This window comes from Passer montanus, unplaced genomic scaffold (genome assembly GCF_014805655.1).
Source record: "Passer montanus isolate IOZ18808 unplaced genomic scaffold, ASM1480565v1 scaffold127, whole genome shotgun sequence".
NCBI lineage: Eukaryota > Metazoa > Chordata > Aves > Passeriformes > Passeridae > Passer > Passer montanus.
In genome coordinates, this window is record NW_024359499.1 from 491767 (window position 1) to 509999 (window position 18233).

The following is an 18233-nucleotide window of genomic DNA, read 5'->3' on the forward strand; positions in this document are numbered from 1 at the left end:
ACCGTGGGCAAGTTCTGTGCTCAGTGCAGTCCTTAGGACAAGGCAGAGTTAAGATGGAAAGAGACTCTTTGCCACGGGGCAGCTGCATTGGTGTTGTTTTCCCAGGGCTGCTGTGCTTGTGCTTGGACCAGGGCCAGAGAAGTCTTTTTAGCTCCTCTGGAGCTGTTGGCTCATTCCTTCCCAGTAGATCCTGTCCTCCTGGAAGCAGCAGATTTCTCTCTCCTGAGCAGCAGTAGGAAACCACAATTTTGTCCCTCCTTTGGCTGGGGCAGCTCTTGCCACCTGACCATTGCAATCCAGGCTCAGTGGATTTTCCTCACCAGATCCCAGGGGCTTTCTCGGCTTCAGGAACAACCTGGGAACTGAGCAAGGCACAGCACTGCCAGCAAAACATCTGTTCTGCCCTGCTCAACTCGGCAGCTTTAGGGGAAGGTTGTTTGAGCCCTCACAACCCTGTGTGGGAGAAACACTAACATTCCCAGCAGGTTCAAGAACAACCTCTGACTCGCAAGCTTGAGGACATGAAGGCAGAATGAGGCACTTGCCAAGTTTTTAAACAACATCCAGGCAAAGGAAGGCCCATCACAAACTTTCCTTGGCAAATTTAAGCTTAACCACCTTTAACTTACCCCCACAACAAGGCAGGGACTGGAGTTGTTTAGTCTGGCTTACAATCCATTTGAATGAGAAGAAGTGAGGAGAAGAAAGACAGACTGATTTGTACAACTGGTCCGTTGGTACAAAAGGATCAGTTGTAGTTAACAGGTACAGAAGATCAGTGTCTCAGCTATTCCAGCCAGGAAGTGGCACGATGGGAATGGTTCCTGCTTAAATGAGGACTCACTGATTCACAGAAAGCCTTGAGTTCCTTCTAAAGGAGGCACAGAGTGGGCAGAAGAGGTTGCTGGTTTATAGTTGCTTCTCTGGAACTATATTACTTTGTTTCTCGGAGAAACTTGGGAATGCAACCTACCCAAAACCTTTCACTCCCTTTTCTTTGCAGCTTTACCTGATGAGAAACAGCAAACCTGATTTACACTACCAAATTAATCAATTTTTTTCTTAGGGAATGGATGATCTGCAAGTGGCATCTGCTGCCGCAGATATCTTGTCTTATCTTGTTGACTTTTGCCCACTCCTGGTCCAAGAATTTGTCATGCAAGAGGCCCAGCAAAAGACCACGTAAGTAAAAGTGGTTTGGAGGTGCTTGGATAGTCCAGTCCAAAGGCAAATTGGAAACAAACCAGCCAAACAAAATGTCAATTTTTCTATTTAATTTTCATTTTTATTAAAATAAGCAAACCAAACTGGTGGAAACCAGGAAACCCAGTGCACTCTAATTATTTGGGGTTTTCTTTGTCTGGGTTTTTTGCAGGGTACTAACCTCATCTGTGCGCTCATGCAGCAGATGTTATGGCATCATGCTGTTGCATTTGGAAGAGCTGATCAGGTCATGGAGCTGTTGCAACTCTGCTTGATCCAGAGAATCTGCTGACCACAGCTGAGGTAAGGAAATGCAAAGGGCTGAAGACATGGGACTGTCTCAGCCCAGGGAAACCCTGATCTTCCCGAGTGCTCTTCTTGTGGAAACAGCATCCAAACAGGTTGTGCTTGGGCTTAGTGCTTGGCTGTACTGTGTGCTCTGAGCCTAAATGTCAGGAAGCTCCAAGGCAGATGAAATTTCCAGAAGCTTTGGCTGAGGCCAGGGCTATGTCTGGGGCACTGTGCCTGCAGTCATTGCCCCAGGCAGCACTTCAGGGACACAGGGACACTGTCTAGCCAGAGCTCCTGCTGCCTGTGGGAGACATCCAGCAGCAGCAGAGTCCAGGAGAGGCCCTGGCACCCCCAGTCCACAGGTTCATACCCTGGAAGGGGCAGGAATACCTGGGAAAAGGTAGGCAGGTTGTCATGATGAAATGACTGCCTTGGAGAGAACTTGAAGGAAATTTTGCCAAGCCTTGGGAGTCATGGATGGATTGCCATGAGAGATTAGTATCTCTGGTGGGGATTCTCTTGGGGATAGCAGGGTGGGCTGGATGTCCCTCAGATTTCCTCCCAAGGAAAGAAATGGCACTTTGTATAGGGGACACCTGAATGCTTCAGATCCCACCAGAAAGATACAGGCAAAGCTGTCGGAGCCAAGGGAATTCTTTGTAGGCCGTTTCTGCTCATACTGCACTTTCTGATTGGAAAGGTCTCTGCCAAGGCCAAGATTTAATGAAGCTGTTTTCTCCTTTAGGTATCCAAAATACTTGGATTTTTCAATTCCTTCTATGCCCACTGTCCTCCCGTTCTGACTGCACCGCTTCTGGCCAGTGCAGCAACAGGTACCTGGGAAATAGCAAATGAGGATTTTTTTCCTTGTTTTCCCCCTTGGAGGCTTGTAGTGTCTGGAAGGGACTGACAGGGGTGCTCCCAGCAATCAGCTGGTCAGGCCGGCTGGGAGCGCACCTGAGAAAAATGGCTGCTCCCCGAGGACAGAGCTTCTTTAGGCAGCACTTTTCAGCCCTTACTTGCCCCTCCCTGAAATGCCTTCAGGCTGTGCTTTGTGGCAGATGGACCTCCTGGAGGAGGGTTGTTCATGGTGGAGGAGTTGGACATGTATCTTTTCTAAGATTTGCTTCAAGGGCCAAAAAAGTCACCTCTCTGTGGGTTCTTTTGTTCTCCCCCAAAGTTCTGCCTCCTAAAGCAACCCAGGAAAGCCAAAGTCCACTAAAACCATGTCAGCAAGCGCAGGAGCACTTGAGCTGGGTGGATGGCACAGGACATTTCTTTCTTTTTTTTTTCCTTTGTTGCTCATTGAAGGCATTACTTTTCCTATAGATGATTATCAAACAGCACAACTCCTGGTTTTAATTTTGGAGCTGTTGAGTTTTTGTGTGACACAGCACAAGGAGCACATGAGGGGTTACATCCTCCACTGGGATTTGCTAAGAGTCGTGCTCTTGATCAATTCCCAACACACATTTCTGGCCTTGAGTGAGTAATCTTTGGCATTTTGTTCTTCCAAGCTTAGCATGTCCTGGGTGGAAGGTGTTCCAGGAGACACTTGAACTCAAGATTCATGGGAAGGGATAGGAATGAATTTCTGGACTGCAGCCCTGGCCTGTGGCTCTGGAATCCTTGCATTTCTCTCTTCACAAAGGTGTTCTGCACTTCCTGAGGAAGATCATTGCCCTGAAGGATGAGCTTTATACCCATTCCATCACTCAGGGAAACCTCTTGGCACCCCTTTTTTGCAGGCTCTGCTGGACGATGGAGCTACATCCAACCTGCTCCACTGGGCTGTGCTGGAGCTCTTTGAACTCCTCAGACTGGTGAGTTCAGCAGCAGCTCCAGCTCGGACACGGCCATGGCCTCTCAGCTCAACAGGCCCAGTGCAGCCTCCCGCTTCAATGCAAGTGTCACAAACAGCCTCGGACACCACTGACTCTGGTGTCCCTTGCCATGGGAAGAGGAATCCTTCTTTCCAGATTTCAGCTCTTGCCTTCGGGATCAATCTGAATTGTTTCACAATTGCTCCGGACAAAAGTGTTTTAGCTCTGGCCAAGGAATCTGTTCCTTTGCAAAGGAAACTTGGAAGCTTTCTGAACTTCGGCCTGTGACCACTGGAGACTTGAGACCGTGTTTTGTTCCTCCACAGGAAGACTGTAAATCCCTGGTTGCCCACATCATTGAGAACTTCTGTCCTGTACTGGAATGCATCACCTACGTGCAGGCATTCCAGGGATTGGAAAGAAAATATGAGAGAGACAAGCACCGGCAAATGCAGAGTGTGCACAGGTAGGCCCCAGTCTCTGTGCTCGGAGCCTGGCAGGGACTGCCCTGTGGCAGGGCTGCCCCTTGGTTTTCTCTTTGCCAGAGGGCATCAGGAGCAGGTGGCTGGCACTGGCCTTGGCTTTTCTTCTGGAGCAAGACTTCCAGGATGAAAGAAAAGCCACCTCTGGAGTAGAGCTGTTCTTGCTCAGGGCATTCCTTGCTCCTCTCCGAAAGCCCTGAGCTTCCCCAGAGCAGAATCTTGGGAGGATTCAGCCTGCCTGGGCCTCAGCTAGTGCCTGCTAGTCTTACAGGGAGGACACAAGTGCCCATGGAGCTGGATTGCCTTCCCAAATGGGCCACACTCCCTCCAAACTCTGCGAGTCATTGCTGATCCTGGCTAAGTTGGAAGCAGCAGCAAAGCTGGAGTCATTTGGCCTGTCTCTCTGCAGAGTCCCATTCCTCTCGAGCAAAAGTGCAAGAGCCTCAGAGCAGAAAGAGCAAATGAGCTTCAACACAGCCCAAGGGGGGGCAGCTCAGGCAGCACCAATGAGCTTCAAGGACTCCTCTTCACAAAAGGCAGCCCTGCAGGCACTGCTGAGGGCCCCCAAGGCAGGAGAACTGAGCCCAGCTGCTGCCCTAGCCAGGGACAGCAGAGCCATGACACCAGGGGCACCACGGGCAGCAACAGCCTGGGGCTTGCAGGGGGGCTTATTGAGGGCTCAAGTCACTCAAGCCCTGCCCAGGGACACCCTGACTGCTGGGGGGGGAGCCTGAAGAAAGGATGGGCTGGCCCTGGAGTCTGCTGCTGACCTGGGGGCACAGTCTGGTCTTGCATCTTTGGCATCCCTGAACTGGGCTCACTCCTTAACTCTTGTCCTGCCCACTGGCTGGTCTGGCTGGGGCATGGACAGAAGAGATGGTATTTGGGTGTACAAAAATTGCACCTTTCTAAGTATTCTTTCAGCAGGATAATTTCCTTTTTTTCTTTTCTCTATTTGGCAGAGACCTCAACCAGTGGAGTCTGCTGATGATCAACAAGAAGCAGTTCCAAAGAAAAGACTGCATCTGGCCTAAGGAAGGAAACCCCACATTTTGGGGTTTTCAGACTAGGAACTGTTGGATGTTAAATAGTTTTAGTTTGTATCGGGTTTAGCTTTTGATTGTTAAAAGATTTGCTGTTTTCTGTAGATAGACAAGTTGGTAGAGTTTGTTCAAGAAGGAGAAGTTTGCTTTCTGTTCAAGTTCCCAATAAAATTGTTTGAGCTTGTTCAAAAATAGGTGTTAAGATTAATAGATTAAGGCTGAGCTGTAAAATTCAGCAATTAACATTAGACTCTGTACTTGTAGAAGATGTATTATTGATACATGTTATTGGGAAGTGTTCTATGAAACTCCAATGAGCATGTTTGCCTGATTTCCTGGGAGTTCTTGGACAGTTCAGTCAGTCATGGAATGCCACGGGGAAAGGGGGACCTCTCCTGGTCTCATTTCTAGTCTCCTCACACCAAGCCAGGAGAGGATTCCAAAAGATTTCTAGGAATCTTCACATCAGTTGTTGGGGACAGCCCCAGCTTGGCATTTAAGGCAATTCCTTTTGCTTCAAGTTGTGTTTATAGCAAACTTGGACCTACAGGCTGGGAAACTGCCCCAAATGTCTGTGAAGTTATATAATCTTGTCTTCGTATGGACGTGACAGCTTGACTCCAATGTGCTGTATCTTTCACAAAAACCAGAAACAATGGCACAGACTGCAGGGCTTTGGGGATGGCTGTTGGTGTGGGTCACAGCCAGTTCTCCAGAGATGTGGCTGTGCAGGACTTCTTGGCATTTGGTAGCTCACTCCGATGTCCAGGAGTCCTGGGAAGAGGCAGAAATCTCCACAACTACGCCAGGGTCAAGTTCCTGTCAGGACAAGTAAAGGCCTGGTTTAAAAAGGCTGATAGGCCCAGCCAGGCAAGTTTTCACAGGAGCCTGCTCTTCTCGGCTCTGCAGCCAGGGTGGGCTCTCTCCTGATCCTAAGGCTCAGGCAGGGAAGGGGCTCCCAGAACCCAAAGTCACCAATGTGGCCGTGCCCACGGCTTTGGGCCAGGGCTCCGGCTCACACCAGCCTGGCTTCCAGCCCCAAGGAATTCCATTCTGGAAGCAAGAGGGGAAAAGCTCAGCAGCTGTAGGCCTGCTCCAGCACAGACCCAGCATGCTCATCCTCAGGAAGAACCAATCCTGCTGGGAAGAGACAGGCTGGGGGATGAAGGCATCAAGAGCAGTCCTGAGGGGAGTGACTTATGGGTGCCTGGTGGGTGAGAGGTGGACATGGCCCATCCACATGTGCAGGCACCGAGAACCCCCCGTCTGCTGGGCTGATGCCCCAGCGTGGCAGCAGGGCAGGGGGGAATTCTGCCCCTCTGACCCACTCAGGTGAGACCCCACCTGCAGAGATGCTTCCCACCCTGGGGCCTAGCACAGGAAGAACATGAAGCTGTTAAAAACAGGTAAGAAATGACTGTAAAATAGTTGATAGTTGTTAAGCATGTACTGTTAGTTTGGTTATGGTAAAAGGGGTTTAAAGGGGTGCAGCCACTTGCATCTGGATGGAGAGGATGTGTCCTGAGTGACGGACAGGGCACAGGGGTTAGACAAAACAAAAGATACATTCCTAACTGGGGCAGCCAGGGTTAGACAGAGAGACTGACATGGATTGCAGGACAGGAGACAACCTGGGTAGAACTATTGCATAACTAAAGGGGTGAGTGGAACAAATCAACTTACAATATACAACTTAGCATAACTAAAAACCTGAAAAAACACAACACAACAAAGGGGTAGTTGTAAGAAATACAGTACTCAACAAACCATATTCCACCTAAGTGCACCACCCCCAGCAAAATGAGCCAGCCTGGACAGAACTGTCATGGGCCAATCAACCTTAAACCTTCATGCAAATGAAGGATCCAAGCAGAAACCAATGCAGAGGGACAAAAAGCAGGATAAAAAGGGGGATTCTGACCCACTAAACCCGTGCTGCTCCACCTGGAACATCGGGGACGTTGCTGCTGAAGCAGCCCCAGCACCGGCACCGGAGCATCCTCGATGGGATTGCTCCTGCCCAGCCTGCAGGCCCCCTTGCTTAGGCCTTTCTTTTTATTGTAATAAATGCTGAAATCACTTTAGTACCGGGAGCGTGCTCTTGTTTTTAACAAAGCTGTTGCAGCAAGCCCAGAGGAGGCCACAGAGATGACTTACAGAATTAAGGAAAGGCTGAGAGAATTGGTGTTGTTCAGACAGGAATAGCAAAGGCTTTGTGGTGACCTAATTGCAACCTTCCAGCACCTGAACAGAACCAACAAGGAAGATTAAGAGAGACTATTTACAAGGTCCTGGAGTGATGAGACAAGGGGGAACAGTTTTAAACTGTAAGAGGAAAGATTTTAGTTTGAATATTGGGAATAAATTCCTCCCTGTAAGGGTGGTGAGGCCCTAGCACAGGTTGCCCAGAGAAGCCGTGACTGCTCCATCTGTGAAAGTGTTCAAGTGTTCATCCAGCCAGGCTGGATGGGGCTTGGAGCAGCCTGGTCTAGTGGAAGGTGTCCCTACACATGGCGGGGGGTGGAATGAAACAAGCTTTAAAATTCCTTCCAAATCAAACCATTCTGGGATTCCATGATTCTATCATATGAAGCATGGGAAGGTGATCACCCACCCTACAACCCATCTCCTGCTCCCCAGGAGTGTGTGCAGAGAGATCCCAGCCTGCAACAACCCACAGCTGAAAGCCTTTTTCAGCCAAGGAGAATTATTTGGTATTGACTTACTGTAAATAATTTGTCCTGTTGCTTTCACACCCACCTGAGAGGGACCAATCTGATTTTTATTTATGCCTCAGCATCTGATATATTCTCATAGGGGTTGCGGATGTGCTGACAGCCCTGTCCCCAGGAAGGCTTCACCTGGAGGCAATCAGAGCAGAAAAAGCCTCCATGATCGGGCTGAGTGGGGCTCCACTGCCTGGCCCGTAGGGCAAATGCGCACCAAACCTGGGCTGTGTAGCACATGGCAGCAGCAGCAGCAGCAGCTGCGACACACCGACAGCCGTTTCCTTGGGTCGCTCCCGTAGGGTCCGCTCGGCCCCTTCTCCGCCTCGCCTGTTCCTCCCCGTGCTCCTGTTTCCCTGTGTGAAAAACGCCAAGCAGTTGTTTCTGAAATTTTAAAAGTTTAATAGTAATAAAATGGTTATGAAAAATAGTAATATAACTAGAATAATAAAATTTGAACATTTGAGATTAGGACAATATGAGACAATAAAAACAAAGAGATATGGACATCCGGGTACCTTTTTCTGGGCAACACAAGCTCGAAAAAGGACACCCGTTAACAGAGGATTAACCCTTAAAAACAATTGCCTGTTGCATATTCATACATCTCATGCATAAATTCCATTCAAACACAGGATTCTGTCTGGTCACCGTCAACTTCTTTCTCTTAATCCTCATGCCGTCTTCCAGTCTGAGCGAGGTGGGAAGAAGTTAGTTTTCTGCTGATAAGGGAACAATAAATTCCCTTTCTCAAAAGATTTGGGTGTCCTGTGGCTCCTATCTGGTGCGAGTCCTTTCTTAAACAAATATCTTGCATAGCATAGTTTCTATTTTAACATTATGTTATAACCTAAAACTATATTTAATACACTACTTAAGAAAATTAATGGTGACGCTCTCCCTGTCTTCTCTTTCCTTCTCTCTCGTCTTCCCTCTCTGCTCTTTTTTTCCTATCTACCTTTAGTAAGAACGCTTACCCTTTTTTATCAATAAACGGTTCTCAGATATAGTATTGTTGCATTTGCACTTTATTTTTGTCTGAGGAATCTATCAAAAAGAATCCTTGCTGACTCGTCTTTTTATAGCGGAACGGACACCACCTCAAGAGCCACTCTCCTTACTGCCCACTGACCGGAGTTCCACACGGAAGTCTGTCACCTGAAGCCCTTGTCCTCGCTGCTCTGATCTGAACTATTTCTGTTCTAGCAATTCCAAACTCCATGTTTGTGATTTTATATTGTCATGTCAACCGTTATCTGGCATTTCTACGAATATTGAACAGCCCTGTGGCTCCTAACTGTTCATTAGAGTGGGTCATGATATTTTGCACGCTGGGGACATCAGATACTCGGCTCCACAGCTCCTGGGGGGTTCCCCTGGAACCTTGCTGAAAACTGCTGGAGTTGTCTTAAGGCTAACGAGCAAATGCCATCTACTCTGGCGGACTTGTCACTGATCATTCAGCAGCGTAGCCGTCCTGAGATTCCTCCAGTGAACAATTTGAGGCAAATCCCCCGTTCGGCAGCTGAGTGCCGCAGAACAACCTGACGGAGAGGGGCAGCCCCTTCCACCGAGAACTTGAGCTGCTGATGCTCAGCGGGACGGCACGGACGCGCAGCCACGAGAGGGGGCTCGGGGAAGGCGCAAGGAAGGCAAAGGTCTCATGCTGAGCCCCGAGCGCTGCAGCAGGTCCAGCCCGAGGGGAGCGGCCGGGCGGCTGTGCCGGAGGGAGCCCCGCAGACCTCCCGGGACGCCCGGGCTCGGGGTTAACCAGGGGAAACCAGACACTGAAATACTAAATATATGCGGTCACGCATGTTTGTCCCCCGCTATTTTCCTCAGGGATTCTTTAAATACATCTTTAAATGCCCAGAAAAATCAAAATTTTTTGTAATATTTCTTCTCCAGTGTCTGTAACCTTGCACAAATCCTGTATTAGTGTGGCGGAAGAGTTGCACAAAGTTCTGAGAAGCCTTCTTGCCTTCTGAGCTTTTCAAGGAGGATGAATTTGGTTTCATGAAGGTTTCAGAATTCCATACTTTTTTTTTTAATGCTCCTTGTTCCAGGGTTAGAGAGTTTTCACAGACCTACTGATGATTATTGCTTAGTTCTTGCTTGCAAATCTACAGGTTCCGGCACTCCCTCAATAAAATCAGCCGCTTGTGTGACTGGCAGCCGCTGGACCGAACCGCTCTGGGAGCTCCGCACCCTCTGTCCGTCCCGAGGGCAGCGGGACGTTTATCCCGAGGCTCCAGAGAAGAGAAGGGAGCTGTGGCAGGGGCTGGAGCACCAGGAGTGCCTGAGGGAGCTGGGAAGGGGCTCAGCCTGAGGAGGCTCAGGGGCGACCTCCTGGCTCTGCACAGCTCCTGACAGGAGGGGGCAGCCTGGAGGAGTCGGGCTCTGCTCCCGGGGAACAGGGACGGGACAGGAGGGAACGGCACCAAGCTGTGCCAGGGGGAAGTTTCGGTTGGATATTAGTAAGAATTTCTTCCCCGAAGGGCGGTCAGGCGTTGGAAGGGGCTGGCCAGGGCAGTGGCGGAGTCTCCATCCCTGAAGGCACGACGTCTAAGGGACGACTGGACGTGGCACTCAGTGCTCTGGGCTGGGTGACCAGGTGGCGATCGGGCACAGGCTGGACCCGAGGATCCCGCAGGTCCTTCCCACCCCCAGGGTGCCGAGGTTCTGTGGCTCCGGGGAGGGCGGGATCCGAGACAGCCACAGCAATGGCGCCCGACCGCGCCCGCGCGCGGGGGCCGCCGGGAGTTGTAGTCCCGGTCGCGCCCAGGTGCGGCGCCGCGCGGGGGCCGCCGGGAGCCGCGCCGCTCCGGGTTGAGCGCGGCGCGGCCCCGCGCGGCCCTCAGAGCGGCCGCGGCGATGTCCGAGCCGGAGCACCTGGGCGGGAAGCGGGCCGAGTCGGCGCGGCTGCGGCGGGCCGAGCAGCTGCGGCGCTGGAAGGGCTCCCTGACCGAGCAGGAGCCGGTGGCGGCGGGGGGCGGCCGTGGCCGGCACCGCGGCGCGGGGGGGTCCCGCGTCCGCTTCGAGGAGGGCGCCGTGTTCCTGGCCGCCTGCTCCAGCGGCGACACCGAGGAGGTGAAGAGGCTGCTGGGCCGCGGCGCCCGCATCAACACCACCAATGTGGACGGGCTGACAGCCCTGCACCAGGTACCGGGGCCGGGGGGGCGGCCCGGCTGTGAGCCCTCGGTCGGCGGCGGGCCGGGGTGCACGGCGGTACCGGCAGCCCCGGCCGGGGGTGTTGGTAAACAAAGGGTTCAGTGCGCCTTGGTGCGAGCCCCGTGCGGCGCGTTCAGCCCGTGTCAGAACAGACCGAGGTGGCTCCAGCCGGGCGGTGGGATGTACCAACTTTTCACAGGGTTATCAAGTGGGATAATTAGCAAAATAAAGCGGGGGCTGGCAGGGCTGCGGGCCTGGCCAGGCAGCCAATTTATTAATTTTTTTGGAAACTTGGGATGTGATTGGGGTCTCCTGAAGTACCGGGAAGATTTCCTGGAGGAGTGTGAATTTTGCAAGATCAGGGGTGTCTGGCTAATTCCTGTGTTGTGTTTTATCAGAGTTGCTTTGAAACTCTCCAAACTGCTCCTTGGCAGGGAGCAGAGAGTGACCGCATGGCCGATAAGCAACACAGATTCTATTAATACTCATCCAAATGTGAAGATGGTACAAAGTGGTTGCAGGAATTGGCTGCAGAGCGGTAAAGCCTTGACTGTCAAGAAATATGTGCTGTGTTCCATCTGTAGCTTTTGCTGCTCTTGTATAAATGAGTAGGAATGTGGGGGAACATGCAAAATTGCCTTCGCAGAATATTGGAAAACCTGTTGCTGTCCAAGACTGATTGAGGATTTAGCTGGGCGTGTGAAATCAGTGTCCCAGATTGGTGCATCTGGTCAGAGAAATGAATCTGATTTGGATCTAGGCCAGCTTTACAAAAAAATTTTTCTTAGCTCAAGATAGTGTAGATTAAGCATGTAGTGTAGCAACAGGAGTGGGGGAAAAAGTACAGTTCAGGAATAACATCTGGAACTAATGTGTTTGTAAAGAACAACGTGTTAACAGCACAAATATCAGAATAGTTCTTGAGTTAATCAGGATTTCTTCTTTGCTGGGCTGAAGTTACGGAAGCATTTGGGACATGTACAAGGTGGTTCAGGGGCTTTGCTGGCTGCCGGCTGGCAGGGAGCAAGGGGCAGGGAGATGTATTCATTTTGGTTTAGCCTTCCAAAAATAAGTAGTGAAGTAAAGAGCATGCAAGCTTACAGACTGTCAGGTTGAATAAGACTTCAGCTGGCAAAGCAGTGACCTTTGTAATGGACAGGCCTTTTTCTTGGTTATTTGTGGAGTTTGGTGTAGCAATAGCAAATAAATTGCCCGTTGTTAGTAGCCTCCAGTACAGCACGTGTACATTTATTATCAGCTACATAAGTAGTCCTGTGGACACTGGTAAAAACCAGCCACTGAAAAGCTGATTATTCAAAGCATTTTGACAGCCAAGAAGGTTGAATTTAAGGTGGATCTATGGTAGAGTTGGGATGACTTCATGAGGGGTTTCCAGCCAGGATGGATTGTGGTCCCCTCAGAAGGGCCTGGCTCTCCTGCTGCTGTGGGTGCTGGGAGGTGTCTGGTGAAGTGTGCTGGACTCTGATGGCAGGCAGTGAGCTCAGCAAGGTCACACTCTTGGAGACCATGGCAGGCCATGTATTGACAGGCAGGCTGCAAATTGAATTCTGTATACGTAAAGGATACAGAATTGTATCATATGTGCTTAGGAGTGCAGTATCAGGTGACACTGACCAGTAACACCTAGGGCTTGATACTTGGAAGAGCTTGGATGAGTGAGCGGTGGAGCAGATGCTGGCAGTGCCAGCCAGCTGCTTACGTGAAGTGTTTCTTCATAAACTTGACAGAAAGGGAGGGTGACCTTACTGTGATTGGAATAAAAACTTTGTTCCAACATCCCGTGGATGTAATAACAGTTTTGCTGAGGAGTGACAAGATGTTCTTGCATATCCAAATGGAACAAACACTGTTTTGTTAGAGGTTTTGCTATGCATGTGTATCCTGAGTCTGTAAATCTCTATCAGATGAAAATGTTTATTAGCATGGTCGGGGAGGTTGTTATGAGTTCCTTTCTCTGAACCTCTCCAAAATAGATTTGTTTTCATGTTGCTTGGAGAATAATGCTGCCTATGGTAAGCATCAGCCAAGGCCATTTAGGTTGGGGATCCCCAGAGCTGGAATGATGTAGTACATGTGAGGATATTTAAATAACTTCTCTTAGTACTAGAAGCACAATGTTACATTACAGGGCAGATGATAGTGACAGTCTGCCCTTGTTTAATACCTGTGCAACCAAATGGCCACTCAATGCAGAAGGAAATCCTACACATTGAAAAGAGCTGTCTTTATTGACAGAAAGATCAGGTAAAATATTTTTCTTTGGTTAAAGAATTTAATACATGAGACTTGCTCTGGATGAGCTATCAGGTCTTTTTAGGTAATGGAAGGGTTAACCAAGTCAATTGACTTAATTTGTCAGAGCCGGCAGCTGCTCCCACAAAGCCTAAGACCAATCTTACAAATCAGGTTAGTTTGTTTGAAGTGCAGGGTGGCCCCAAATATTGTGTGTGTTCACAAAGGTAAAATTACACTTGCTCTGGTATCTGGGCCACTGTGGGTAAGACCCATTGTGTACTTGCTGTGTGAGAAGCTGGCTTGGCTATTTATAGCCACAAAGCTATATGTTGAAAATAACCTTTTAAATTACAAGTGATGTTTCTGAGCCTGCAGCCTGTGTCACTGCCCTCTTTGGAAGCATCAGGTGCCACACAGACCTGCACCACAGACCGTGTCTGGAACCTGTAGGGTGGCTTCAGCTGTACTTTGTCTACCTCAGTGCCTGCAGAATGTTGCTGGAGGAACATCAGTCCTGTATTTTCAATTATTAACTTAATTACATTCACTGAATTATTTTTGACAATGGTTTTTGTGTCTAATGCAGAATGGAAAGCGAGATATTAGTTAAATGTGAGTGAACATTTAGAAATCATCAAGAAAACTGCTACCAGTTGGTGAAATGACCTATTGGTGGCAGTTGAACTTCTCTAGTGTTTCCAGGGGATGGGAAATGGGTATAAACTGCTCCTCTGTCTCCCAGGTGACAGATAAACCCAAAGAGTAAAGTCATATGAAAATTGAGTCTTAAGGGAAAAACATTCTGCTGCTTCTAGTTGGGAAAGCATCTCCCAATGTAATAATAGCAATGCTCGTTTGTCTTCAAGGACTGGTTCACAAAGGATGGCAGCAAAGATTGTTTATCCTCTGTCTGCCCTTTGATGATTTACTCTCTGTTTCCCTTTGGCCTGTTCCAAGGAGAAGTGAGTTGCTCATGAAATAACTCCTGTGTCATTTACAGTATTCTGCAGTACCTTGGTGATTGCTGTTGACTTTGTTTTCAGGTGCTGGGTGCCTGTGATAATTCAGGAGCTGCTTCCTGAATAGTCAGGTACTTTGTGTGGTAACTCTGGGTTAGGTGGAGGCTGTTTGTTGTTCTCAGTTGTTATTCCTCCTTCTGAGCCAGAGCTATAAAACTGCATGCATGTCTGGTTGCTCCTCAGAGCTTTATAAGGTGGCATCTGTGTCCAAAGGTTTGGGCGATTTTCAGTTGCTGCTGAGCGAGTTTGCAATTTCCTCATACAGGTTGTGTGCAGCCGTAACAAAGCAGGAAGCAGCAGAATTTTTGGACAGTCCAGAAACCAGACAGAGGTATTAGAGAGCACTCTGCCCATCACAGCAGTCTGGAGACTCGGAAGAGTCATTGAGGTGCTAACGTTGGAATAAAATCTGGAGACTGAGAGGGGAAGGAGGAGAGGATTCCCCCAGCACTCCATATCCCTAGGTGCCACAACTACACACTTTCTGAACACTTTCAGGGATGGTGACTCCATTATGTCACTGGGCAACCTTTGTCGGGGCCTAACCACCCTTTTGGCAAGGACTTCTCCATAAGATTCAACCTAAACTTTCCCTGGCACAGCTTGAGGCTGTTCTCTCTCCTCCTGTCCCTGTTCCCTGGGAGCAGAGCCCGACCTCCCCCAGGTGCCCCCTCCTGTCAGGGAGTTGTGCAGAGTTAGAAGGTCCCCCCTGAGCCTCCTTTTCTCCAGGCTGAGCCCTTTCCCAGCTCCCTCAGCTGCTCTTGCTGCTCCAGCCCATTCCTCAGCTCCCTTCCCTTCTCTGGACACAAAATTTCTTAATCACCGAAAGGCAGCAGCCAGTCTGTGCCTTGAAAGGTGAGAAGATAACACAGCTTAGAGTGGCATGATAACTCTGGAATGAATGTTCAGGTGCCCCATTTTTGGGGCATCACAGCTGTGTTTTAAGGTAGTTCAGCTTCTGATCTTTAAGTTGGTGATGATAGCATCATAAATCAGGCTGCATTTTTTAAGATTGGGTGGCTGCATTGCCTAAAAATACATTCATTCCTGGAATAGAAGGTTATTTAGGGAGAGTCATACCTTTCCCACTGTGCTGTGCAGAGTTCCCTTCTGAAGGTGTTCTGCCAGGAAAAATAAAAGTTGCAATCTTCTTGTGCTGCATGTAACACTGCTCGTCAAAGTGAAATACAGCACTGTCAAAACCAGGGTTTATCGCTGGGGTGAGTGTAATGGGGTTTTTGGGTTCCAGTTATAAATGGGAATTTAGTAGCATGTACCATCCCACAGGGCTCAGAATAAAGTGAGATAGCTTGGAAAATGCCTACAATACACAAGGAATTTATGAGACAAAATAGTTAAAATCTGAAGTGCTGTTTTATCAGCCTCATGCTTTTATTTTTTTTCCTTTTGGCTTACTCAGTCCCTGTTTTGCCTTGATGTTTTCATCAAGGGTTCAATTGTCTTTTCCTTGCATCTCTATTTCCAAGCAATCTCCTGAGTGGGCAGAATTAACTGTAGACTACACAAACTAACCTTGAGCTGCAGTTAGAGCCTGGGAGCAGGCTGGTGCTCCTGGCAGCAGGGCAGGAAAACCTTCCCCTGGTTTGGTTTGGGGCACTTTCCACTGGTTGGTTTGGCTTCTGGAAACCGAAGACAACCACATCATTTACTCAATACTGGGTGCCTGGGAGGAAACTGCATTTTAGTAAGTAGATGGGTATTTGGGAGAGGAAATGTGCATCTTCATTGCTTCCTTCCTCAGCCTTTGTTTATCCTACCCAGTGATTCTATGCGTCAGGCTCTGCTGCTCCCCATAAACACTAAGCAAGGGAGCTGGTGGGATTTTCAGCAACAACTTCCTTCATGGCAGCAGCTGCAAGTGCTGACCCTGGTCCCTTAGTGCTGCCTGTGGAAAAGTTCTCATCTCCACTAGAGCTGCTAGGCAGTCTGGAGTTCTGGCCTCATGTGGAAAGCTCATTTGGAAAGCAAAGGTATTTTAGGGAAAGCTTGTTCTGCCTAATGAGTGCTGAAAGCTTTCTGACTTGTGCAGATGAAATTCTTGAGCCTGCATCAGAGATGGAGACAAGTTTTCCATGCTGCATACTTGTCTGAATCAACATGCCTTGATAAGATTGAAAGCCAGCTCAGCAGAAATGCAGGAATTAGCAATGAATGCCAGTGCCCGGACAGTCCCTGCTCCAGCAGCACAGGGTACTGCAGCTCCTGCTGGCATGGCTGGAAACATTCAGTGTTTCTGCTCAAACATTCAGTACATTTATGTGCAGAACTCTCAGCTGTAACCTAGATGAAGCTCCCATCATCCTGGCATTATTTTTTGCAATTTATAATGTCTTTTGCTGATTTTAATGGGGAGTGTTTGGGCTGGGATCTGTTTCTATTTCATACAGTTTTAGAGATTTAGAATTCAGACTAGGTACTGTGGGCTTGTGAGACATCACAAGTGCTGTGCTTTGTAATATACTGAGATAATATTAACTGACTAATATTAAAATATAGGACTTCTGAATTCGTATGCTGGCTCCCAGTTGAGGATTATTATATACCATAAGTCAAAAAGGCCTGTCAGACTGTGCATATTAGAGCAATCCGTTTTAAGAACGTTGGGAGAGGGGAATATTATGTAAGTGGTTGTATAAATTGATATTTTATTCTTTCTAACTTTTGAATACAAATGAGGGCTAGTGGAGCATTAAATATTCTGAAACATAGTTTTTTAAAAAAATGTGTTTGTGCAGAGGGCTGGGGTAAAGAAGGAAGGAGAAACGCAGAGCCTTTCAGGGGAATGGCACCTTGCAGTGCAGTGACAGGATCCCCAGCTGAGTGAACCTTTTGACCTAGTGATGATGGTATGGCCCCAGCACGGTGAGGGTGCCCAGTATAAATCCTGGGATCTGAGTCTGCAGTTTATTTTCAGCTGTCCTTCTAAAGGGAGGTGCCACAGCTGTCCTGCAATCTCCTTTCTTGGGCTGCAGCAAACTGATCTGCACGGGGAGGAAAGGTGCAGCTTGCCTGAGGAGCTGGGCCATGTGCCTTAGCAGGAAAACTTCACTTGCTAAAAATTTTGAGACCAGATTGGACAGGACTTTGAGCAGCCTGGCCTAGTGGAAGGTGTTCATGGAAGGGCATTCAGTGAGATGAACTTTAAGGTCCCTTCCAAACCACACCAGTTTGTGATTCTATGAAGGAACAGTTTAGTGGGGATTTAGGTGCCTATTTTCATGGGGCTCACTTGAGCATGAATGGACTTAAGAACAAGCTCATGGTGAGTGTAGTCTGTCTAGGCCTGTGCAGAGGTGTTTCAAGCTGCTGTGAACTTAAAATGGAAGCAGTGGAACCCAGAGTATGGCTGTGAGATGAAGCTCCAACCTGCACAGCTTCAGGGAGCTAAATTTTATTTCTTCCCTCCACTCCTGAGATATCCCCCCTCTCACTGTAGTGAAACACAACCTTTCTTAAATACCTAATTCTTCAAATGTTTTTCAGAGGAAATTTGCTTTTCTGCATTTCCAAGCTAATGAGCACAATACCACACATTGCTAACACCAGGTCCTGGGAGTCAGGCTTCTCTTTTTACATCAAGCTGTTGACAATCTAGGCCATCAGAATTCCTGATTTAGACACCGATGTAATTTTTCATGTCAGTTTTCATTCATAATAACTATAATGTGCAGTGCTTACAGGTGATCAGTATTTTAGAGAATACATCTATGTGTTCTCTTGTTAAATATTTTCCTGTAAAACAAATTTTGGAAAAACCAGTCTTCTTCCGCATTCAGTGAGATAAACTTTAAGTCCCTTCCAAACCACACCAGTTTGTGATTCTATGAAGGAACAATTTAGTGGGGATTTAGGTGCCTATTTTCATGGGGCTCACTTGAGCATGAGTGGACTTAAGAACAAGCTCATGGTGAGTGTAGTCTGTCTAGGCCTGTGCAGAGGTGTTTCAAGCTGCTGTGAACTTAAAATGGAAGCAGTGGAACCCAGAGTATGGCTGTGAGATGAAGCTCCAACCTGCACAGCTTCAGGGAGCTAAATTTTATTTCTTCCCTCCACTCCTGAGATATCCCCCCTCTCACTGTAGTGAAACACAACCTTTCTTAAATACCTAATTCTTCAAATGTTTTTCAGAGGAAATTTGCTTTTCTGCATTTCCAAGCTAATGAGCACAATACCACACATTGCTAACACCAGGTCCTGG

General features: G+C 48.5%; 2 protein-coding genes across 9 annotated transcripts in view; both read left to right on the forward strand.

Moving 5' to 3' along the window:
* The window catches only part of LOC120497283 (serine/threonine-protein phosphatase 4 regulatory subunit 3B-like), a 14288-nt gene extending 10384 nt beyond the window's left edge, over nt 1-3904 (forward strand). The window contains 4 exon segments of the mRNA XM_039698522.1: nt 2806-2979; nt 3146-3234; nt 3237-3317; nt 3644-3904. Coding sequence (XP_039554456.1) covers nt 2806-2979; nt 3146-3234; nt 3237-3317; nt 3644-3787 — 488 coding nt within the window. The 3' untranslated portion in view covers nt 3788-3904.
* A 6479-nt stretch (nt 3905-10383) lies between these two features.
* Nucleotides 10384-18233, forward strand: part of PPP1R12B (protein phosphatase 1 regulatory subunit 12B) — a 132414-nt gene continuing 124564 nt past the window's right edge. For all 8 annotated transcript variants that reach the window (XM_039698577.1, XM_039698573.1, XM_039698575.1 and 5 more), the window contains exon 1: nt 10384-10730. In XM_039698577.1, the coding sequence (XP_039554511.1) occupies nt 10443-10730 (288 nt within the window). In that variant the 5' untranslated portion in view covers nt 10384-10442. The remainder of the gene's footprint in view (nt 10731-18233) is intronic.